General features: G+C 38.2%; 1 protein-coding gene across 1 annotated transcript in view; it reads left to right on the top strand.

Annotated features, from left to right (window-relative positions):
* Nucleotides 1-12,633, top strand: part of emc2 (ER membrane protein complex subunit 2) — a 32,438-nt gene extending 19,805 nt beyond the window's left edge. Inside the window, exons 9-11 of the mRNA XM_079894979.1 lie at nucleotides 1,171-1,281; nucleotides 3,276-3,380; nucleotides 12,078-12,633. Coding sequence (XP_079751105.1) covers nucleotides 1,171-1,281; nucleotides 3,276-3,380; nucleotides 12,078-12,164 — 303 coding nt within the window. The 3' untranslated portion in view covers nucleotides 12,165-12,633. The remainder of the gene's footprint in view (nucleotides 1-1,170; nucleotides 1,282-3,275; nucleotides 3,381-12,077) is intronic.
* The last annotated feature ends 13,679 nt before the right edge of the window (nucleotides 12,634-26,312 follow it).

The raw sequence follows: 26,312 nt of genomic DNA, 5'->3' as shown, positions 1-26,312 counted from the left end.
ATTTACTTCCTGTTTTCGGTCGAAGTCCACAGTAGTCGATTGTCGAGTTCACGCGCATAGGTTTAGTTGCCTATGATCACGCGCGTGAACTCGACAATCGACTACTGTGGACTTCAACCTAAAACAGGAATTAAATACAGGTATGTGGTACAGGCTGAATTAACATCACTTTTATTAATATCTTTCACATCTACTGCAGTCAGATTCACCCGTGTTCACTCTGAAGGAATCACTCACATTGGCTGGGCACTTGTAATGACACATCAAGGATGTTAAGAGGCTAAAAGCAGCTTTAAAACTTGCCCCATTTAAGTCAACAGGGTGCACATTTTAAAAAGAGGATAACACGGTGTAGGCAACACCGATTTTTGTCGTTGTTCTCTGTACTGACAGCACTCCAAATTTACAAAAAAATGTTAAAATTGACCGGAGTTCTCCTTTAATCAACTATGCCATCTGAAGCAAATACATTTGAAATTGTTGATAATAATTAAGCCTTCAGAAAATAAGTGACAAACATTTAGAATGTCAAATGAAAACATATAAACATACAAAAAAAAATTATATAAAATTATGCACAAACTGTTAACTTTAGTTGGTATACTTTCGTGTGTGTATGATTTTATATTGTGTGTATGATGTTTGAATATGTTTTTATTTTTTATTAAATCGTTTATTTTTAAAATGGTTAAAAAGTCACTAAATTTGTTGATAAGTTCAGAAAGAAGATAAGAAAGTTGATAAGTTGGCATCAGCTATTCATATCTTGGTCATATCCTTTAAAATCGTCTATGTTAATCGGAGATTTAGTTCTTTTCTTTGTTCTTTAAATTTTTTTCGGACACTTTGTTTCGATTTCTGTCATATCAATGTGGGTTGCCTCCACCCACTGTAAAATCTCATTGGTCCAACATTCCTATCTCCATAGCATCATTAAACATTCAATATAATCAGTTTGGTTTGATTTTGTCGCTTTGCAATAGACAGAAATCTTTGGCCAACTCCCTTCAACTTTGCACTCTCTGACTTGCTGCATCCATCATGTTGTATGCTTGTATAGGATAATTCCTGTTTATTTAGATCATGTTCTGTTTATTTAGCTCTCGTGTCAACTTTAAGGGTGCCAATAACACAACATCACCTTTCTGTTTCCTCTTCCATCTCCCCCAGGTAAAGTACACCCAGGGAGGTCTGGAAAACCTCGAGCTGGCCAGGAAGTATTTTGCGCAGGCACTGAAGCTTAACAACAGAAACATGAGGGCCTTGTTCGGCCTTTACATGGTAAGAGACACCTTTTCTATTGCGTTTGTTTTTAAACGTGAATGATTGCAGAGGCTGTGATTGGTTCACACAGGGGCAGTTGGTGTTTTCAGTCCTTGTGTTGGAAATTATCGGACTTTTTGCTGTAATGTAACCCCACTAGCCCTTTGTAGGGCATTTCTATGTTTATTCCAGAGATAAACAAACCTTTGACAATAAAAAAATGGTAAGAAATGGCAACCCCTCCGTCACACGTGGCTCTGCTGGAAAGATTCAGGCAATATGTGTGCTGAATAAGCCTTTCATCTGTATTTATTTAAACAGGAAGTTGTCCATTAACACCAATGCATCATTTGTAAGTGACTCCTGACATATGAACACAAACAGCCAGCCAGGGGCAGAAGGCCGACAGAGGGTGCATAGGGAGCCACACACAGGACCACTGTTCAAACATACACACACACACATACACGCCTCAGTAGTTCAAACACAGAACTATGACAGTCATCAGAGCTCTTTGATGTGCGATTTGCACGTGTGTCAAGTATGGCAATAGAAGGATGTCGGTCAGTACAACAAAACCAAGCGCCTGTTTCCCGGTCATATGTAGAGAAAAGAGCACTACCCAGCAAAAACATCAGATAAAACATGAGATATTGTGACCGATCTTGTCAACTGATAAAAAATTTAACAAAGATAAAGATGACGAACCCAAAGATGTGCATTGTGATGTCAACTATTTTAAAACTACTATCACAAAATTCTTTTTCTAAGATCTACTATCTCAAATTATTCAAAGTGAACTAAATTTAAGTTGAACAGGTTTTCGCAACAAGTACAGTTTTCACATGTTTTTTATTGTTAACTAAATTATTGAAATAAAGCTAAAATATAAATATTAGAGGAAACATTTTAATTAAAAATGTTGCTTTGGTACCTACCTGAAATAAAATGTTTATGTTGCTAAATAAAATAGCTAAAACTCAAATAAATTAAATAGAAATATATATTTTTTAAACATCCCATAACTAATAATAACAAGAGGACATAAAGAGATAACTAAAACGTAAACTAAAATTAAAATAAACTAAAAAGTGAAAAAGCTAATTCAAAGTATTAATAAATATTATTATAGTATATAAATAATACTAAAATAAAGCTGGTTGATACATATTTAAAAATATAAAATGTTTGAATATTTGCTTTAATTTGTGACTTTCCTGTCTGCTAAAATGTTGTTTTCATTGACTAAATTTGGAGTAAATGACAAAATATTGACTAAATTTAAAGGATTTTTTTTTTAATCACAAGACTATGACTAAAACAAAACAAAAATGAAAAATTAACACAGATTGTGGCTCGAGTGGCCAAACATTTTCCTTAACCGGTCCTATTTGCCACATCTCACCAACCTTACACACCCCAAAATCCAGAAGGGAGGGATTTTCTGCCAGAAACAGAGATGAGTTTGATTGGTGTGCAGTTAAAGTTTCAGCACATCCATGAGGAAGGGCTTTCATGCTAGCCGACAGAGTCCTGCAAGCTCTCTTGAGCGGGTCTAATAGCAATAACGAGCTAAAGATGGAGGATTTGTGGTTGTGGAACGGAGATCTTGTTGCGGCTGGAGAGCATGATTCACGTTGCGCTATGCCGTTCACACGCCGCCTCCCTGACACTCCCAGTCCTGTCAGCACCGCCTTTCCTATCTCTGCTGCGAGACACATCGGGCTGCGTTAACACAGCGTCTAGAATTTTTTTTTTTTTTTTTTTCACTACTCAACCAGGCTCAAAACCCTCACATTTTCCACCCTTTAAAAAATACCCTCCATTGCCATCAGGGTTTAGCCACCCTTCCATTATGTGGGCTTTAAGTGGGAGCCGATGGATTTTTATCTCATGGGTCTTTATTGACGCTTTCCAAGAATGGTGATACTCTAATCTTTATGTGTTTCCCCCAACACTGTGGTCCATCTCACCCTTATTTGTTGTCTTTTTCTCGTCGTCTTCTCCTGCAGTCGGCGAGTCACATTGCTGCCAGCCCAAAAGTAAGCGCAAAGGTGAAGAAGGACAATGTGAAATACGCCGCATGGGCCACCTCTCAGATTAGCAGAGCCTATCAGGTAAGAGGAATGCATGAGTTACTGGGTGGCATTACCTAAATCTCTCCAAAATTATACATACATACATATATATACAGTACCAGTCAAAAGTCTGGAAACACTACTATTTTTAATGCTTTTGAAAGAAGTCTCTTATGCTCATCAAGCCTGCAGTAAAAAAAAAAAAAAAAAAAAAAAGCAGTACCGGTAATATTATGAAATATTATTACAATTTAAAATAATGGTTCTCTTTTTTAATATACTTTAAAATGTAATTTATTTTTGTGATGCAAAGCTGAATTTTCATCAGCAAGTACTCCAGTCTTTGGTGTCTTATGATCCTTCATAAATCATTCTAATATGATGATTTGATACTCAGTTATTATCAATGATGGAAACAGTTGTGCTGTTTAATATATTTTTTTGGAATACTTTTTTCAGGATTCATTGATGAGTAAAACGTTAACAGCATTTATTCATAAAAACAGCATTTATTCAAAATAAAAACATTTCTAACAATATAAATCGTTACCATCACCTTTTTATCAATTTAACGCATCCTTGTTGAATTAAAGTACTAATTTCTTTAAAAAAAAACGGTAGTGTATATTGTTACAAAAGATTTCTATTCTAAATAAATACAGTTCTTTTTAACTTTTTATTCATCAAATAATCCTGAAAAAAGTATCTCAGGTTATAAAAAAATATTAAGCAGCACAACTGTTTCCAACATTGATCATAAATCAGCATATTAGAATGATTTCTGAAGGATCATAAGACACCAAAGACTGGAGTACTTGCTGATGAAAATTCAGCTTTGCATCACAAAAATAAATTACATTTTAAAGTATATTAAAAAAGAGAACCATTATTTTAAATTGTAATAATATTTCATAATATTACTGTTTTTTTTTTTTTTTTTTTTTAACTGCAGGCTTGATGAGCATAAGAGACTTCTTTCAAAAACATTAAAAATAGTAGTGTTTCCAAACTTTTGACTGGTACTGTATATATATATATATATATATATATATATATATATAGTGCTATGGATAAGTTTAGACACCCATGCTAAAGTTGACTAAAAAGAGGAATAAAAAATCATCTTTTGGAAATTGAACTTAATGCCTTAATTAAAAAAATTTGGAAAAATCCAACCTTTAAGGACACCAATTTTCTTTGTGAATGAATAATGTATCGTAAATAAAATAGAGATTGGCATGGTTTTATTTCAGTTAGCCTAATAGCTGGTTTGATTTGCATTGAGAGATGATCTTAAGGAAAGTACTCCATGCTAATCTCTAGGTATGGTGAAGGCTATGTGATGATGTGGGGCTATTTTAATTCCAAAGGCCAAGGGAACTTTATCAGGATGCATAGTATCCTGCATCCATGAAGTAACTGGCCTTTAAAAATAAAAATCTGCCTGCCTCTATGGGAATTTAACATAGGGGTGTCCAGACTTCTGCACTCTGTATTTTAAGGAAGAACATTTATTTATTTACGATACATTATTCATTCACAAAGAAAATTGGTGTCCTTAAAGGTTGGATTTTTCCTATTTTTTTTTAATTAAGGCATTAAGTTCAATTTCCAAAAGATGATTTTTTATTCCTCTTTAGCTTTAGCATGGGTGTCTAAACTTATGCATAGCATATATATATATATATATATATATATATATATATATATATATATATATATATATGTATATATATGTATTTGTATTTATATGTATATGTATGTGTATGAAGAGTTCAGATGCAAAAAGTCCATCTGACATTTTTCTTTTAAATTAGTTTTTTTTTTTTTTTTTTTTTTTTTCAGGCTCTTATGTTTAGGTTTAGAAATTCCACTTTAATGGCAATGAAAATGGTATCTAACAAATTTGATTGCCGTTTGCTGCAAAACCAGCTAAGTCCACGTGTGCTTTTTTTTATGTTATTTGTTTTTTTTTAAATTGCAAAAACCCCTAAATCCACCTGTTTGGACAAGACTTGGTAAACAGTTGCAAAATCACTACTGCCACGTCCGTAACACATTCAGTTCCAAGTGCTCACAGGGGACCCAGGTTCGACTTTGACCTGCAGTCATTTCCCGATTCCACCCTATTTCTCTCCAGTCACTCTTCACTGTCCTTTCTGAATAAAGGTAAAAGGCTCTAAAATATACGGGAAAAAAAACAATTCACACAATATGACCATAATGACACAAAATGACAGCAAACTTTATTGGATAACAACAACAAATTGAAGACTTTATACAATAACTACACCATATACACTACGCTCAAAATGAATAAAAATATATATTTAAAATATAATAATCTATATATACAATATTAAAAATATGTATAAAATTATGTATCAAAAATAAAAATAAAATATACCTAAAAAGTGTAGGCCAATGTTATGTTGTGCATTTGAGGTTTCTGCCAACTGACCGGTATTTCTGATTGGACTGAGGCTGAGATTTAGCAGGTTTGAAGCGAAAGTATTTGATGAATGTATACTATGTGCGGAGAGCATTCGCTCAATATCATTATCTCATTTTTGATAGAGTTGCTGTTTAGGGGCTATATATGTATATATATGTGTGTATATACAGTATATAAGATATATTTTATATATATAGGATGGATGGATGGATGGATGGATGGATGGATGGATGGATGGATGGATAGATACCATATTAGAATGATTTATGATGGATCAATGTGACTGAAGACTCGAGTAATGGCTGCTGAAAATTCAGCTTTACCATCACAGAAATAAATTATATTTTAAAATACTTTAAAAGATAAAACAGACATTTTGACATTTCTTAATACCACACAAACATAACTACAAGCCATGTACATTACCAGACACATACCTCCCCCTTCTGTTCTATAAATTTATATATTTTCTTTTTCTTTTCTCTTTTGCTCTTTTTCTGCTTTTGCCCCTGCAGCTATCACTTCATATATACACACAGGCATACACTATCCACACTCATGCATAACATGTTTCCAAACCCATTTCCCCTCAAACACCTTAATCATGACCAACTAATGTAAACCTCAGATTAACAAATAGAATTTGCTCAAGATCATTCTATTCAATCAATAATAATACGTTCTTGTGTTTGTCAATTGTCTTGTCCCTCTGTTGTCTGTCTGTCACCTTGACGTGTCTTATATGTTACGTGTTACACTCTGTACGTGCTATAATCCCCCCTCCCCTTATGTACCCAGGGTCTCACTAAACTGGGTGAATGGTTATGCACTGTATATAAATTTATTGTCTGTATTGTAACATATTGTGTATATATTTTGCTTTATTAAAAATAAAGTTGTCCTCCGAAGAGTGGGGTGGTGGCGGGCCAAAAAAAAAAAAAATTTTTTTTTTAAATAAAAGATAAAACGGCATTTCATAGTATTTTTATGTGTTTTTTGATTTAATAAATGCAACATTTATGAGCTTCAAAAACATTAAAAAATACTACCAACCCCAAACTTTTGACCGGTATTATATTTATCAAAAAATTTTGTGTGTGATGTTTGAATCCGAACGCTTATTACTGTTTTCTGCTTGTCATTGGATCTTTTAAATCTTGCCGCAGATGCATAGCAGAATCTTTACCTAGTCATACCGCCCAGCCCGAGTTACTGGCAATGCCGTTTGGCTGCCCGGGTTCGTTCTTTTTTTCTCTTGCAGAGCACAATCTGATATACAGACAGGAGAGCACATCCCCAGACAGTGAGCGTATGCCATGCCTTCACGCTGGGTCTGTGCTGAACACGCGTGCCTGGGCAGAGCGCAGCTAATGTGTTGACTTAAGCCCACAGGGCCTGGCATTGTGTTACGCAGCTGTTTTCTATGTCTGCATGTTAAAGCGCCACTATCCCTATGAAGCATAACAGCTGGTGCCAAACACAGGCCTCGGGAGTTAGCAAGGGGAAAATATGCAGCGTGCACACCACGGCTGCAAAGGGAGGCAATAATGATAGCAGAAGAGAGGAAAAAGTGAAATGCAGCACGCATGGTATCACTAAAGCGGTTTATGCTGTTGCCATGGTACACAATGTAAATATTATAGATTTATTTGAAATCTTAACTGCCATCAGGGTGATATACATTGCTTATATAAGGATTGACAGTTAAAAGTGTAATAAAGGGGTCCTTAGTCAGCAAGTGGGTCCATCAGGGGCCGCACACACACAGAAGCGTACCCATTGAGTGTTTCCTGTGTGGTTGGAGGACTCTTGTCACACTCTCTAGATGGAGCTCCCTTTGACATGTTGGTTGGCATCTCAGTGCCAAAGAGGGGTTCTTCAGATGTACGCCACAAGACCAAATTCTGATCAGAATGAACTGGATCTTGCTGTTAAAGAGAGAGTTCACCCAAAAATGAAAACTTGCCATCACTTACTAACCCTCATGTCTTTCCAAACCTGTATAACTTACTTCAGTAGAACACAAAAGAAGATATTTTAAATAACTGTTTTTGTCCATGCACTGAAAGTCAGTGGGGACCTGATTTTCATTGTATGAATAAAAAAAGACATTTTTCATTTTTTGACTCATTTATGGGTCATTTATACCTGTAATGCTAAAGGGACCTATAAAAAGTGCATTGTTGCCTTTTTACATTTCTTTTATAGAATTAAATATTTAAGGAATGTTATCCACTTTCAAAAGTAACACGTCGACCTTGTGGTCTCCAACCCTGAGGGTGTATTAAAAACTTGGCTGGTTTTCTGTTGGAATTTCCAGACCACCCAATAAATGGATATTAATGTTCCTTTCATTCCTTCTGTCTTTTTTTACACAATCATCTTCTGTATCTTTCTCCTCTATTGACTGATCCGTATGCCTCAGGAGAGACTTTACTCACAAGAACGTCATTGGTTATGATGGCAGTCATTCTGACATTGTGTCCTAACCATAGCGTCAGCAGCATCATGCGTCAAGACTTTGTGACGGTGCTTGGTTCCTATTTTTGTCACGTTGCGCCTGGTAGTCCCTCCCACAGTGAAATCTCATAGGCCAGAAATCATGCTCCATGTAGTTTCATTTTAAACATAAAAAATATGTTCGGACTGATTTGCCTGATTGATAGTCACTATGCAACATTTCAAAAAGTCTCACCATCTCCATGCATACAATGCAATTAAATTGGGTCCAGTGTTGTTTTGGACCTCATTGATTTTCATTGTATGGAAAAAAAAAAAAAAAACTTCAACATATATATTTTTTTTGTTCCACGTAATTAAATCAAACAGGTTTGGAACAACATGAGGGTTAGACACAATGATGACAGAATTTTAATTTGGTGTCAAAACAACAAAGATATCTGCTGTTGACACTTGGTTCTTGGGAGGTATTACATATGATACGTAGTTTTTTTTTTTTTTTTTTTTTTTTTACACAAGATGAGTCAGAGACTTTGATGTTGTTAATGTTGAGAGAACTTGAAATACTGTGTGAGAATCATCTGTGTCCATCTCTAATGACATAGATATGGTGAAGTGGCTTTGAATATGCAGGTAAGAATTAACCTAAGGCTATTCAGAATAAGCAATTTATCCTTGACCTCGTTCACTATACCTGAAAGCACCTTAGTTGTATTGAGAGGTCAACATAACCTGTTGTACTCCTTGCTTTGAAGAACTTCTGAGGTCTTTCAAAGAGAAGTTGAGTCACCCTTTAGCAGAGTAGCTTTGATTAATGAGGTCTTCTGGAGGTTAACGGTGCCTCCAACCTCTGGTGGTTAGCATACCTTCATTTGATGGTAGAGGCAAGTCACTCTCTGGCCACGGTTGATGTCCTCGGACAACTGTTCGAATTTAATTTGTTAGGACATTCTCTTCTCAACTCACTCCTTTTTCCTCTTAGTGCTTTCTGTCTTTGACTTAAAAGCATAAATACATTAACTTTATCCTTCTCTCTCTCAATATAGAGCTAATAATTCATCGCTGATATCACTCAGCCACAGTGGCTGTCAAGTCCTGAGTCAGTCCACGTTTCATAATAGTCATACAGACGGATGACTCACCTCGCTGATGGATTAGGGTGCAACACAGGGCTTCTGATGCGTAATGCCAGAGCCCTCACTCACAGCAGATTGAGCGATATGACAGGGTCAGTCCATTATCTAACACTCAGAAACAAAAGGCACACGCATATCGCTTAATTTCATAAGTGAGCAATTACCTGGTCGCGTGTCAGCCACGATCAATGCAAACATTGGCACTGAGTCAGCATGTGTACATGTCTAATTGCTTTGAAATGCGTGATATGCATGGGCTGCTGAACATCGAGTAGTCCTCTGTGCCATTTGTAGATGCCCTTGACTTTTGCACTCTTCTAAAACGTGATGGAATCCATCGTTCAGGAGAAACCACACAGCTCACTTGCACAATAATGTGGGGTTTTTGAGAGAATGCTGGGAACAGCAGCCTGGCATTTAGACCACAAATCAGCTCTATTAATCTAGCGATGTTTCCCAGACATTTGTCTCTCTGTATGTGTACATGTCCGGCGGGACCCATGAATTACTTGCAAGGACACAGATATGCACTGCCAAGCCCAGAAACGGCACTGCCATGCTCTCTCGGCCATGCTTTGTGTTTTTTTTTTTCTGTTTACCCAATGAGTTCAGTGGGATTGCTGGCTCCTTCTTTCTACAAACGCACCCACAGCCCATTACGATGCAGATGTTTCCTCCAAGGAGGTCTAGAATACCTGGAGAAAGCTGTCTGTTAGCATTCCCATTTATCTCAATGGCAGTTGTTCGGCTGGCGAAATTTGAAATCTGACATCTTTGTTTGTGAGAACCACCTAAACTAATCATCTGGGCCCATTTCTTTCTCTTTAGGAAAATATCAAATTAAATGTATTAAATCAAATCAAATCGTATATTCATTAAAGTAGGCTTTATTCAGACAAAAAAAAAAAAAAAAATTCTAATTCAGATTCATTTGATCAAAAGTAACAGTAAAGACATTTATAATGGTACAAAATATTTTTATTTAAAATAAATTGTTCATCACAGAATCCTAAAAAATTATATCATGGTTTCCACAAAAATATTAGGCAGTGCAACTGTTATATGTATGTATATTTTTAAGTTATTTCCTGTGTGGTGCCCCATTTCAAAGTCAGTTTGTAGTTTTCTTTGACTGTTCCTAGGTGTATCTTGTTTGCTAATTACCCCCTGTGTATTTAGACCCTAAAGTTTATTTTAATAAGCTAGTTCTTATCCATTTATGGATGTATCGTCTGTGTCGTCAGTTCTGTTCCTTGGATTTCTGTTCCTTTATCTTCTGCCCTTTATCTTGATTTATTAAACACACTGCATTTAGATCCAGCTAAGTTCACCTGACATTACATCAACATTGATAATAATAAGAAATGTTTCTTGAGCATCAAATAAGCAGATCAGGATGATTTCTGATGGATCGTGTGAAACTTAAGACTGGAGTAATGACTGCTGTAAATTCAGCTTTGCCATCACAGGAATAAATTCACTTTTTATATCTGCTTAATCTCATTTTTATACGGTTTGATTTTGATGAGCAAAGCACTTCAGTTTACCGGTGTCACTGTTCATCTTCAGCTTTTTTGGTGTAGTTCCAGCATGTACCAGCCAGGGTTAATGGGACTTTGCTAACCTGACAAACCTTGACTTCTTAAACACCTATCTCTGCTGGAGATGCAGTGGTGATCGGGATACGTTGCAGACGTCAGATGAGACTAATGAGGAGAAACGGAGAGCACAGCCTTTAATGGATAGTGGATTGGTTTATTATGTCAATTGCTGGAGGAGAGGATAGAGAAGTGAGCTTTGGCCGATATGCTCAATTTGTCCAGTTTGAGCAAGGCAGAGGGACTCTTAGCAGATGAGTCACAGCGGATGTGGCAAGAGCGTGTGAGTAAGTATGCTTGGCCATGGGGTCTGTCGGCTAATGGGTCTTTGTGAGTGAGCGTGTAAGTTGGTGACTCATTAGGCTGTAGTATCCCTCCAATCCTTTTACTCTCATAGGGCAAACAAGGAGAGAGGAATAGAGACCCGCAGCGGCATCTCAATTACTCTACTAGTGCAGGCAGAGGCGTCATCACTATTCAAACTATTTTTGAGCCATCAAGTCAATTTTTAATGCAGCTAAAACTTGCATCTTTGAAAAAAAAAGTTGCAAGTTGTTAAGTTAAATTAAGATTTCAGTTAAAATATTTGTATATAAAAAGTGAATACCTTTAAAGCCACTTGCCAGTCAGTTGCTGCTGGTATTAGGGAGAGAAACATTTCGCATACTAGAAAGCATTTGATTGGGGAAAGGTATATATAAATTCTATATAGTCTTTAGTACAGTGACAACAATATATATTATGGTAATTGTATATAGTTTATTTTAATTAAATATAGGTTAATGTCACTGGGACCCCTCAAAAAATAGGTTCATCTCCTAGTTTAGGCAGACTTAAGAGCCTTAAGGTTCAAAGATGTGTAACAATGGTCTTTACTCACTCTTCACCCTCTTAGAAACAGTCTGAAGTGTTTTATGAATGCAGTTCCTGCAAGACATGGGAATCGTACACAAATACTTGTCTTTTAGCATCAGCATGTTATGGAGTCTGACGCTCCACAATGTTTGTGTTAAAACGTAATACGTCCAAAAACATTGTAAATGGAATGATGTCCTTTCATCAACCCCTCTCTTTCTGTTTCTCCTAGATGGCAGGCCGTGGGAAGAAGGAGAACAAATGCTCGGTGAAGGCGGTGGAAGAAATGTTGGAGTCCATGCAGATCACCATGTCTTAAACCTCAGCTCTGTCCCCCCTTCCCACAACCTCTGTCACCACAACACCATGGCAGCTCTCCCTGCTCACTGGAATACTCCACCACCACCCACAGACCAGACCACCCAACCCAACCACCTCTATATCAGTTCATCCATCTTTGTATTGTTTTGAGGTCTCCTGGTAGGCTTCAGACAACCCGAACCATTCCACGTTTCTCTATTCAACCGGCAGCACTCCTTTATTTATTATTAAGAGCTTATCATTGGGACGAGTGGTGGAATCAAATGCGTCTGCAACGGAAGTGAGCGTAAAAAGGAAAATCTCTGTAATGTTTCTAGTTCAGTCAGTTCTGATCATTTTAAGGGTTTGATTAGAGAGTTAACTGTGAGAAGATGGAAATGTGCTTACTGTATGTGCTAGAAACTGATGTCATGACTGACCCATTTCTTTCTTAGCAAAATAAAGGACTGCATTTTTTGACTAACCATTGCAATGTTTTGGTGGGTTTTTATTGATCATTCATTATCTGTTTCATGCATTGACATTCAATGGTAATTTCTTCTGGCTCGCCGTTTTCTAGGAATGTTATGGCGAGTCGTTTTTTAAATCGCCCAGCTGGAAGATCAACTAAGAATCTTGTCTCTTTTTTTAGCAAAATAAAGGACTGCATTTTTTGACTAACCATAGCAATATTTTGGTGGGTCTTCATTGATCAAGTATCTGTTTCTATCATTGATATCCAAAGGTCATTTCTTCTTCTCGCCTCGTTTAATAGGAATGTTTTGGCTGGTTGTTTTCAATTGCCAAGCTGGAGGATCAGCTAAGAATCTGTTTCTTTCTTAGAAAAATAAAGGACTGCGTTTTTGAATGACCATATCAATGTTTTTGTAGATCTTAATTGGTCAATTACTTGTTTCGTACATTGATAGCCAAGGATCATTTCTTCTGTCTTGCCCTGTTTTCTAGAAATGCTTTGGCTAGTCGTTTTCAATCACCCAGCTGAAAGATCAGCTACTCTCTGAGCTGCTATGTTAATGAGCGGTTAGAATCCCATTCAGACGACCCTTGGACCACTGAATGATAATGGCAATAAAGAGGATAATAATCGCCATTACTATGGTCATATAATGTGCCCTCATAAGACTTCAAGAACCGATAGAGCCCCAGCTTCACGCTACCCCACGGGCGGCTGCGGGGTTCTGCTGAAATACTTAGGAGCAACAGAAATTCCCATTAAAAGAAGGCTGAGCAGCAGGCAGTCTCTCGCTCCCAGCGATCCGACTGGGACTCTTGCCCCTCAATTACAGCAAGACCGTCAGGAAAGCTTTGCCGGTAATTAAAACAAAAGCACTTTCAGTGCATAAATCTGGGTTTTTCTCAAGTGGGAGAGTGGGAAAGATTGAGAGATGTTGTGAAAAGGAGGTCTGGTTTCCTACTGCACTCATTTGTAACGGTCACATCGCTTTCAGGACCAAATGAGCGTTATTTTCTCACTCACCCGTGCCGGGTCAGCTGCTACTTCCATCTCTTTTGTTTATTAAGTCGTGGCAATTGTCTCATAATTTCACATGCAGTTCGGTGGAAAAGTTGAGCGTTGACTTTATTGCCTCTCTTTTTTTTTTTTCCCTCATGGACCGACTGACTTGTTAAGGAGCTTGAAAGCCTGAAGTGGGAGCGGTGAAAGTCATTTACTCATCAGTTTTAATACTTTGGTCAGTGGATGTGTCTGCGTTTGATTTCGCATTCCAAGCTCGCAGAACCGGCGAAAGCCTGGGGACCTTGGAGGGAGACTGACAGAGCGGTTATTTTTACAGGAACAGCTTCATTGAAGTGTAGCTTTTTGAGGAACCATCAAGGATGGTTCATTTGAGAGAGAATATCATTTACATGTGGATCCTTGTCTCCCAGGCAACTAAGAATGGAAGAAGTCAATGCCCTCTCTTGTAAAGGTCATTAAAGGCTTGTAAGTGGTCTGTAAAAGAACATGTCAATCACTTTGATGTGTGAGTGATGTGCAAGACTCAAAACTGGCCTTCAACTTAACGCAATAGTGCCATCTGTAGTCAGGAGGATGTTTTTCTTTTCCTCTTTTTAGCTTTTTTCCAAGTTTAGGAATGTTTTCATGATAAGTAAGAAGTTTTTAGAAAGAATAAGTTGGAAGAGTCATCCATCTAACATTTGAAAAGAATTTGCCTAGGTGCTCCAGTGCAACATGAGACATCCTAATTTAACATGCAACGCTTGTACAGGTAGCAGCTAATGCAATTTATTGGAATGTGTGTAAACAGTGTCGTTGATCTTCGACACAGAAACAGAGCGAAAAAGGCTGCATCTGATTTAGTGTTCCAGTAATCACAGCTCTAATTTCTGCGGTGCCTCTTAGGAAGATGGAAAATCAGCTGAACCAGACTCCCATTCATGCCAGAAAGGTCAAACAGCTGGAGCATTTAAATGCTATGCCATTGAGGTCAAAGACAAAGCACTGTGGATTAGTTGTCCATGTTATTTCTAATTCCTTTAGGTTTTGACACAGCTCAACCTTAGACGCACACCTGCACAGCAAGCTTGTGAATTGGTCCCTTGATCTCTAATATATGGAAGCCTTTTCTGCCAGGAGTGAAAAAAATATAAAAGGTAATTTCTTCATGCCTTACAAATGCGAATTTGTTTCTCATAGTTGAGTTTACATTTCACAACGTGACATCATAAAACGACAATCGCAATTGCGACTTTGTTTCTTGTAATTGCCTCTATTTCTCATAATTGTGATATCTCACAATGTGACTTATTTTGCAATCTCTTAATGCGACATATGGTTTTAATATGAATTTATATCTTGTTTTATAACTATCTCATAAACCTCCTAATTCTCATAAATGCCTATATTTGCCTATACAATTCGACTTTGTTTCTCGGTTTTGTTACTTTTTATCTTGCCATTTTTCATAATTGTGATATTCCATTTCACAATGTGACATCTTGCAGTTTGTCATAAATTTGCAACTATTTCCTCATAATTGTTACTTTATATCTTGCGATTGAGGTTTTGTCTCCTAATGGTGATATCTCACAATGTGACTTATTTTGCAATCTCATGATATGACTTAATATATCACAATATGACCTTTATATCTTGCATTACACATATTTCCAACTTTCCTTCTTAATAATTGTTACTTTATATCTCGCAATTGCGACGTTTTATCTCAATCACAACTTTAAATCTCACAATGTGACTATCTTGCAGTTTGACATGATGTATCATAATTTCAATTTTTTTTCTCTAAATAGTTACTTAATATCTCACAATTAAAATTTGTATTTATCAACTTTATATCTTGCAGTTGCGACTTTTGTAAGATACAAAAGTCAATTATGATAAGCAGTCACTTTATATCTTACAGTGTGACTGTTACAAAACCTTTTTATTTTTTCCTCTGAGGCGGAAACAGGCTTCCATGGTAATGTATGTGAAAAGAGGGTGAATCAAGGCGGGTAGGAGACACTTGGATGTCTGCTGTGCATTACACACTTAAGCCCCTGTGGATACTCCCCAGGTGATGAGTCAGTGAAGGTATTAATCATCTGTAATCCATACACTCAGCACCGCAGACGATGAATGGAGATAAATCTCCATGTGTAGAAAGTGACTTCTCTCTGAGCTATTTTTTCGAAAAGAAACGCAATGATCAGAGAGAGCCTAAGAAGGTGAGGAAAGAGGGAGTCTCCCCATGGTTTCCCATAGAATTCCCAGGGTGGCTGGAATTGGCAAGAGAATTGAATTGAAGCAGGGGGCTTCCCCCTCGGCACATCTGTCTCTCTATGGTTTAGGGATGAGGCTGGGAAGACTGAAGATGAATTTAACCCTGGCTAGTCACATCACAGTGTGCCATGCATTAAAGAAACAATGTTTTGCCTCAAAGTGATGTGTATCTTCTTCAGTTTCATTTCTGGGAATATAATTAATCATGGAGGAACAAAGTCACCAACTTGCTTTTTGTGTGTTGAGATTGGAAATATTGAGACAATTTCAGTTCTGAATTCCTGTTCTTTAATGATTTTTTTGGGGGGGGATTTTTTTTAATGATTGAATTTGAGGAACACATATTTGGAAATAAGAAATACCATTTTAAGTCTGTTATTTGTACTTAACTGAATAATTAAAACATTTCATACAATGATTTTTTTTTTATTGATTTGTTACTCTATTCAGTGCCTGATTATCTTTATTTAATTTGTATACTGTTAGTTGATTTGTCTGCTAGCTTAGCATATTAGCATGTTTCTAACTGATAGCTACCACTGTTACAAAAGAAATGGTAATAGTAAACAGTATTTCCAGATGTTTCTGAACAGGCATCACAAACTATCCGATGGGGATAGCGTTCTGTGGGGTGATAAAATCAGACTACACCATAATTTTCAACACCAAAGCTATAATCAAATGCAAAGTTCTGTCATGAAACTAGATGGTGCAGGCTAATAGGTCCTTAACTCAATTTGCTTGCAATCACGTCATTCTCTAATAGGGCACAGCTGATTGGTTCCTGTTGTATCAGTAGCCAATGAACTCACTGCTTAACCTTCAAATACTTGGTCAGCATTTGCTGTAGCAGTTGCAGTGCGCCTTCAGAAACCCTCCACCTTCCCCAGCTCCACCTGTATAGATCTGCTATACGGGTAATTCATGTATGCTATGTTTTACAGCAGTAGCATGTCTTACTTGTTTACAGCAGCGTGTCAGAATCAGAATGTCGTGTATGTATTGTCATATCCATTACCATGTCAAACACTCGGAGAGTTGTTGGTTTTGTAAAATGTTTGGCAGAAATGCATCCTCCATATCAAATGGGTGGGTTCGGGGTGGACAGCATCAGTTTAGGAGGATGCTTAACTCAAAAACTTCTTTGTGCAGTTTTCTACTTGATATATAAAGTAAATAAATCTGAATTCTTTTTTTAATTTGCAGTTCCTTCCTGCACCTGGACAAAGTGGTTTTTTTGTTGTTGTTTTTTTTTTCATTTATACACATATTTATTTTTTATTTATTTATTTTTGGATATGTGAATATATTTCCACTCCAAAAAAATAAGTACGTAAATAAATCTAGGCAAGATGATGTTCTCAGACCACAGCCGTTCCTGTGGGCCTCCATCCTTTCTTTCTCTCTGGCTGGAGTGAGTCCACAGGGTTCTTTGATATCCGACATGGAAACTCTCCACATAGACAGCAAGACGTCAACATCCATCACAAGTCTTTCATGAGCTTTATAAAGCTGCAGATCAAAAGCATGTTTCCATTTGAAAACGTATTGATGACAAAATCGGTGCCAGTAAGGTCTATACGTGTGATTACGTACAGTCAAATATTATTGCGCTTCACAGCTTTACGTTTCATATGCTTCTAAAACACAGTATGGTTTGCTATCTGGCCAGTTTCTTAATGCATAAGAACCTACAGTATGTGGACTCACTCAACATCTCTGATATCTGTCTTGTGATGCTTGTGTTGTTTAAAGTGAAATGCACCATTTCCAGGAACAATGTGTTTTCGTATTTAATGATCCTTCAAGTACAGGGCTAGCCATGAAAAACAGGCCCGGGGTTTTTTTTTGTTTTTTTTTCTGAGCAGAAGGTTCTTCTTTGAATTTACCCTTCATTTACTGAACTGTCCAAGCATTTATGCAATACCAGAGCATATTGACTACTGGGTAAAATAGCTATTTTCAGTCATTATTGATTTAGAATGACTATCGCAAAAGGCAGTTTTCTGCTCTAGTGAAAACAGACACATACACGTTGCTTTTCAAATGCCAGCGTTATATAAATACACCATCCAATTTTTCAAAATGCAAGTCTCTCAAATCCATTTTCGCCAAAGGTTATTTGCTTTTGTCGTTTTAGTCTATATGCAGGACATGATGCATTGCTAAATCAAGTTTCAATGAAACATTTTTTCAGTTAGTATCGGTGAAGCGAGGCTGTTCAGATTGCAGTATTTCAATGTAAGGACACATTTGGAATGGGGAATTTTGATATAAATGTGCCGTTTAGCAGAGCCAATGCTAATCTTATTGTTTATATTCATGAAACATATTAGACCAAAGTGGAATGCTCTCCCCAACAATTGGCAGATTATACACAGTGGTTTTGCCTCAAAAAGAAATAATATAGTTATAATGTGATGGAAATAAAAATTCTACGATGTGTTCTACAAGCCAGAGTCTACCACAGACATATGCAGAGAAATCAAAGTGCTTTGCAGTATTTACATTCAACGTGTAACATGAGGTTTATCCCTCCACCTTGTGTACAAAGTCCAACTTATATATTTTGCCAGATCTGTCAGTTTTTACAACTCCGTTTTACCTCAGAAGTTGTAAATTATGCACGATCTCTTTTTTTTTTCACTGTATTCCTGAAGCAAGTTGCTAGCATTCAGCTGGTGGAAAGGGTTGCCTGCATGCTCTTTTTCTATCTGTGCTGTCATAACAAGGCCTGCAGTATGTCACAGCACATGGCATGTGTCAAATTATGGGAGGGGGACAGAAAGGCTCCAAATTTCGAATCCCAGTTTTTAGACAGTTTTTCCCGTCAGACCTGGTCCGTTGAGACATCAGCTCTCCTAGTAAATTATCTTCTGGGCTCAGATGCAAGTGTCTCATCCCATGCGAGGCCTGGCAGCCAATAAAAAGAGCTACTGAAGTACTACCGTAGAGTGAGAATTAATAGGGGATTTGATGCATCTGATGCCCCTAATCAAGGGATCTGGAGGGGTTTAAAAGGTGTCGTAAAAAGTATGCCGCACACTCAAGTTTTTACACAATTATTACACTGCTCTAAGAAATACTTGATTCTGATTGGTCAGTCATGGCATTCTGCAGTCAGATATTTCCTAATATTAACATCATCCATGGCAGGGCCGGCCCTGACCAATTTGCTGCCCTAGGCAAGATTTTACCTGGCGCCCCGTGCATCACAGCCCATTTCACCCTGTCATTGTGTTCATGATTTAGCATATATATATATATATACACACACACACACACACATTACAGCAGAACTGTTTCCAACACTCATAATAAATCATCATATTAGAATGATTTCTAAAGGATCATGTGATAGAGTAATGATGCTGAAAATTCAGCTTTGCATCACAGAAATAAATGATAATTTAAAGTATAATAAATTGAAAACAAATTATTTTAAATTGTAATAATATATCACAATATTAAATTTTTTTCTGTATTTTTGATCAAATAAATGCAGGCTTGATGAGCAGAAGAAACTTCTTTCAAAAACATTAAAAATAGTAATGTTTCCAAACTTTTGGCCTGTACTGTATCCCCCCAAAACTGCACAACTGTAGAGTAAAACATTAATAAAAAAGTGATAATAAAAATGCGTCTTAAAACTGACATGATTGTTACAAAATCACAGTCTGGGGACTCAGAACTCAGAACAACTGCTAACATTAAGTTTAAGGTAAAAATAACTGCCATGAAATTATAGTATCTTTCTCCTATGCAATAAATTGCAATCACTTTACCTCTGTCTTTATCCTCTTCTCTTCTTTTTGGCACTGTATCTATCGCAGACTATGCTCATTTATAATGTGTCATGTAAATTCGGCCTTCCGTCACAATCAGGAAACTTTCACCGTGTCTAGAACTGGCGCGAGCTGCCAGGCCCGTTTCTACGAGCTGTGTGTTAACAAAAGCAGTGCTGTCTACATTGGATGCGGCGTCGGGCACGCTACACAACAAATTACCAACAACTGATCGCACGCGCGCTCTGTTTCTGACGCACTTCAAGCACTCGATGGGCGGGGGAAGATTGAAGAGCCGGACTTTTTTTTTTTTTTTTTTTTTTGCTTTATTTGGTAGTATTTCGAATTAATGGTTTTAAAATAGTAGCCTATTATAAAAAAAATATGTAAAAAAAAAAAAAAAAATTCACTCGTTCACTCATTCTGGCGCCCCTATGGATGAGTGGCGCCCTTAGCATTTGCCTATACCGCCTATGCCGCGGGCCGGCCCTGATCCATGGCAACTTGCATCTCAGTTATCGATTGTAGTAAAACAGCAGAGGACTTAAAGCTGCAGTCGGCAAGTCTGGCAGATTGGGCCAAACTTTTGAATGTTTACAACTCTCATGCCCCTCCCCCACTACCAGCGAGCCCCCTCCCATCGAGGTCGTGCTCGTCAGTGCGTGTGCACCAGATTTTCTGTGAACGCGTCCGTCTTTTCAGCATCGATCAACACCATGGACTCGGAGGTAGGCTGCCCTGGCTAATCTATCCATAGATAGCAATAACCGAGGAATTGGAAGCTTGTTAGTAGATTTTCTCTCCGCCATCACGATTCGTACAATCTTCAGGCGTGTCGTGTGCATGTGTTATTGTAACGTGCGCGAGGGAGGCGGGGATCTGTGGCGTGTGCACGACCTGTGATTGACAGTCAGATCTCACACACCCCCTGCGCTGATTGGACCCGATGATCCGGGAGCGGTGGATTTTTGCAAAACAAATAACACGCTCCAGGTGGAGTTTGGAGCTCGGGTTTTTTCTAAAACCACCTTATTTATGTTGTTCTGTCGGATTATAGTGTCGATTTCACTGAATATGATCAAAAAAATGTTGCCGACGGCAGCTTTAAATATTACAGTATCCTTTCAGTTTTCATTTTGTTTTATACATTGTAGAGGACTGTTTTTATTACTATGAATGGGAGAAAGTACAACATGCAATTTGGCAGAATAAGTCCCGCCTTCGAAATAAAAGAGTCATTCGCCAGTTGGTAAAGTCCTTGCGTCACTGCAGCTGCCTTTAGAAGCTACGATTGCTTTAGAAACAGTCAACGTTCTGAGACGCTTATGACTGCACATGCGAAAATGCTTTATTTGGTCATTATTTGAGCAAATTGAAAAATGTATGAGACTGCTGTTGTCAGATTTAATTGGTGATTTCAAATATGAAATGTAATCGTAAGTTTGGAGAACAGCTGTGGAGAATTTGATGGAGAAGCTGTTCTTCCATGATGGAAATAGCTGTCCGAGAGGCTTTCAAAGATGGCCGCCGAGTAAAGAGACTTGCAGGGACTTTGCTTCAGTGTGAGCATTGCTTCTTCGCCACACTATTGAAAATAGAAACCTGACTTTTTTTGCCCACTAATGTGACCACTCATGCATACATTTAAAAAGACGTTTGTGAGAAAGCATCGCTTTCACTTGAGGTGGTAATATGTCGCTCAAACACTTTCTGTCCCAATTAGAATCGTTTAAATGTTCTGTTCAGAGAGTTGTTTATATAGATGGCATTTGCAAGATGAACTTTGTGCATTCAATATACCCATACAAATGAATTTTTAAAAAGGCGACCCCCGTGAAAGTCACAGTATAAATCACACACCGTGCAAGTAATCGACAAACAGGAACTAGATATCTGCATCTGCAAGAAAAACTCACTTAGCCCCTCTTAGTTTTGTGAATAGCGTTCAGGTTGAGGCACGTTGAGCTGATATGAGAAGATGTTCGTGTTGAGTTTCAGAAAACACCAGCTCTGTTCTCGCACTAACTTCTTCACAAGCATTTCACTCTGCTCTTCATTTCTTCTTTCAAAACAATGATGCCTTTCAGCTCAAGGACAAAGGACTCTTAGACATGTGCCAGGTAGAATTCATAATGGCAGCTATTGGAGGTGAAAGGAATTTCACTACATTTCCCTCCTTTGATGCTGACACTTCCTTTTCTTGGTTTGGATATCTTGTGAACAACACAAGCCTACGTCTAGCTGTCTCCGTGTATGGCACATGTGCACAAACTCATGCCCCCACACATTTAGCTGTGACTCAGCAAGTATGATTTTGCTCCTGAAAGCAAAGCATTGAATCTCAACCCCTTTTGAAGGCATGGTGACCATTATAACTTGTTTGCGCATTGACTAGGCTTATATATCTTTACATGCAGTTTTAATGTAGCCTATAGGTTCAGCTTACCAGGGCAGTGTTTATGCAGTCCTGGAAAACAAAATTGTATTTGAAAGGTACTGGGTTGATACATGAGCACTTCCAGGGCACTGAAATTAACACTCACCAAGCGGCAAATGTGAGTAAAAATCGATATTGGCGAGTATATGAAATGAAACTCGCCAGTTGGTGGGAAACATTTTAATGAATTCTAACAATGCATGAACGTGAACAAATGTAAACGATGCTCGGAACTGTTGAAGGTCCAGCATTGCATCGTCACGAAAGTTTAGAGCTTTGACAATTTAAATATTCAAGTGCAAGAAGACACGAAAAGGAGTTCATTCCATTACTCGCATGTTGTGTGGAAAGTTTTATGTGCGCACACATCTGAAGTAGGTGCCCAGAAAGACAGACAGCGTGCGAATACTAAACTGAGCTCTCTTTTAGTCTTCTTGCACTTGAGCAGACATATTTACACAAAATTGTCAAAAATAGCGAGTGTCCTAGTATGTCTAAAGCGAGCATAATCTAAAGTAAACATTACAGAATTGTGGCAGTACCGTGATCTCTTTACCAAAAAAAAAAAAAAAAAAAAAAAAAAAAATCACTTCTCAATTTATCCAGAATCTTGCAGCTTTAATATACACACACACACACACACACACACACACATACAAACTTGATCTGACACACGTTCTTTTAGTAATATTATGGCATGTCTCGGTTAATAAAAAAAGCAATCATAATAAAACTAAATTATTTGGAACAAATTCTCTTGCCCCTTGTGGTGAGGTTTGGGGATTGTAACATCCTGATTGAAAATAACCTCATACAGTTTCTTAAAGTGGTGGTTACCGCTCTTAGAAAACGAAGAGGCCACTGGTATAATTTTATACGCTTCAACATTTTTCCTTTTCTTCTTTTTTTTTCAGTGTCTTCTCTGCACTCAACCCAACAACAGAATTATTTATGACATCCACATGTGCCGAAATGATTTGTGGACACGCATGGTTTGGTTTACCAGTAGGCTGTTTAGTTTTCCTCATGGAAGACGTTCAGATTCTGCACACAACTGGAGGTAATTGTCCACTACTAATTTAAAAAATAATAATTGGGAAACATGGAAGTCTTCAAAAAACCCAGTGATATGATATGAATGGACTCAGCACCCTCTCGCCCTCATGTGTTTGTTTGATTCTGCTCGGCAAGACGGATTCTCATGCACATCTGTAAGGCATACAAGGATCAGGTTGACCGTTGAACTGTGATGACTTTTACATAAACAGTTCACGGTCGGTTTGTGTTGACAAACACGTTCTTTCAGCGTGAGCCAGGTCAGAGACTGAACTTTTTGTTGTGATATTGTGGATATCCCATAATTTGAGTCTCGTCCCTGTCATGTAATCCCATCTAAACAACTGTTTCTTCGCCAGCTATTAGGCTTATGTTTGAAATGCAGTGGATTTTTCTCCATTTTTTTCAAAGCATATGTCTGGAATGTACTATTCTTGCAGTAAATCTCTCTCTCTTCCTGCCCCCCTTTCATATCACTGATTTAACAGAGGAAAGAAATCTATATTCATACGGATCAGTCTTTCTTCTTTGTGTTACCTCCACTTCTTTTCATTGTATTTCTCCCTCATTTATACATTTAAATAGGATATTTATAATAGGATTATTTTAAATGTTAAAAGTATATCGTTTAAAAGTTTAGGGGTCAGTAAAAAAAGAAATTTGTGGGGGGGTGGGTGATGCAAGTGCCTTGTTTGCACAAAAGAACATAAATTACCATTTTATTAATATTAATCTCCAACGTGTGTTCGCTTAACCATGTCTGCTCTCATATCAACACAACTCAATACGCATGCATCATGGTGCTCTCATGAACACGCACGCAACTAATCCATATGAATTGAACGATGTAGTCAATTTTCTGAAGAGACTTGATTGCTTTATATGCACAGATTTAATCTAGGCTTTTATTCACATATACACATTGATCAGCAAACATAAACAGGAGCTCAACCGAAGAAAACCTCATTTGGTTCTTGCTGAAGCTCAAATGTGCTGCACAACACGAGAAGGAACCGCATTGGTACTTGCAGAAGCTCAAACGTGCTGCGTAACACGAGAATGAACCTTATTGGTTCTTGCTGAAGCTCAAACGTGCTGCGTAACACGAGAATGAACCTCATTGGTTCTTGCTGAAGCTCAAACGTGCTGCGTAACACGAGAATGAACCTCATTGGTTTTTGCTGAAGCTCAAACGTGCTGCGTAACACGAGAATGAACCTTATTGGTTCTTGCTGAAGCTCAAACGTGCTGCGTAACACGAGAAGGAACCGCATTGGTTCTTGCAAAAGCTCAAACGTGCTGCGTAACATGAGAATGAACCTCATTGGTTCTTGCTGAAGCTCAAACGTGCTGCGTAACACGAGAATGAACCTCATTGGTTCTTGCTGAAGCTCAAACGTGCTGCGTAACACGAGAATGAACCTCATTGGTTCTTGCTGAAGCTCAAATGTGCTGCGTAACACGAGAATGAACCTCATTGGTTCTTGCTGAAGCTCAAATGTGCTGCGTAACACGAGAATGAACCTCATTGGTTCTTGCTGAAGCTCAAACGTGCTGCGTAACACGAGAAGGAACCGCATTGGTTCTTGCTGAAGCTCAAACGTGCTGCGTAACACGAGAATGAACCTCATTGGTTCTTGCTGAAGCTCAAATGTGCTGCGTAACACGAGAATGAACCTCATTGGTTCTTGCTGAAGCTCAAATGTGCTGCGTAACACGAGAATGAACCTCATTGGTTCTTGCTGAAGCTCAAACGTGCTGCGTAACACGAGAATGAACCTCATTGGTTCTTGCTGAAGCTCAAACGTGCTGCGTAACACGAGAAGGAACCGCATTGGTTCTTGCTGAAGCTCAAACGTGCTGCGTAACACGAGAAGGAACCGCATTGGTTCTTGCTGAAGCTCAAACGTGCTGCGTAACACGAGAATGAACCTCATTGGTTTTTGCTGAAGCTCAAACGTGCTGCGTAACACGAGAATGAACCTCATTGGTTCTTGCTGAAGCTCAAACGTGCTGCGTAACACGAGAATGAACCTCATTGGTTCTTGCTGAAGCTCAAACGTGCTGCGTAACACGAGAAGGAACCGCATTGGTTCTTGCTGAAGCTCAAACGTGCTGCGTAACACGAGAATGAACCTCATTGGTTCTTGCTGAAGCTCAAATGTGCTGCGTAACACGAGAATGAACCTTATTGGTTCTTGCTGAAGCTCAAACGTGCTGCGTAACACGAGAATGAACCTCATTGGTTCTTGCTGAAGCTCAAATGTGCTGCGTAACACGAGAATGAACCTCATTGGTTCTTGCTGAAGCTCAAACGTGCTGCGTAACACGAGAATGAACCTCATTGGTTCTTGCTGAAGCTCAAAAGTGCTGCGTAACACGAGAATGAACCTCATTGGTTCTTGCAGAAGCTCAAACGTGCTGCTTAACACGAGAATGAACCTCATTGGTTCTTGCAGAAGCTCAAACGTGCTGCGTAACACGAGAATGAACCTCATTGGTTCTTGCTGAAGCTCAAACGTGCTGCGTAACATGAGAATGAACCTTATTGGTTCTTGCTGAAGCTCAAACGTGCTGCGTAACACGAGAATGAACCTCATTGGTTCTTGCTGAAGCTCAAACGTGCTGCGTAACACGAGAATGAACCTCATTGGTTCTTGCTGAAGCTCAAACGTGCTGCGTAACACGAGAATGAACCTCATTGGTTCTTGCTGAAGCTCAAACGTGCTGCGTAACACGAGAATGAACCTCATTGGTTCTTGCTGAAGCTCAAACGTGCTGCGTAACACGAGAATGAACCTCATTGGTTCTCACACGTCAAGCGAACATGCTTGAGCTTCCGTTTACCACAACTGATGTGTGATATAAAGTGATAATTGAGTGATAATTCATCATATAAAGCAATCAAGTCTCTTCAGAATATTTTGACTAAACCGCTCTTTATGAACTTTTTGAAGCGTTAGAAGAGTCAGTTGCGTAGCTGTCCATTGATGGAGAGAAAGCTCTCAGATTTCAGCGAAAAGATCTTCATTTGTGTTCCAAAGATGAACGAAAGTCTTACAGGTTTGAAACGACATGAGGGTGAGTAATTAATGACAGAATTTTCATTTTTGGATGAACTAACCC

Source organism: Squalius cephalus, assembly GCF_949319135.1.
Source record: "Squalius cephalus genome assembly, chromosome: 15".
In the NCBI taxonomy this organism is placed as follows: Eukaryota; Metazoa; Chordata; class Actinopteri; order Cypriniformes; family Leuciscidae; genus Squalius; species Squalius cephalus.
The sequence above is the reverse complement of the archived record's forward strand: the minus strand, read 5'-3'. Positions and strand labels throughout refer to the sequence as shown.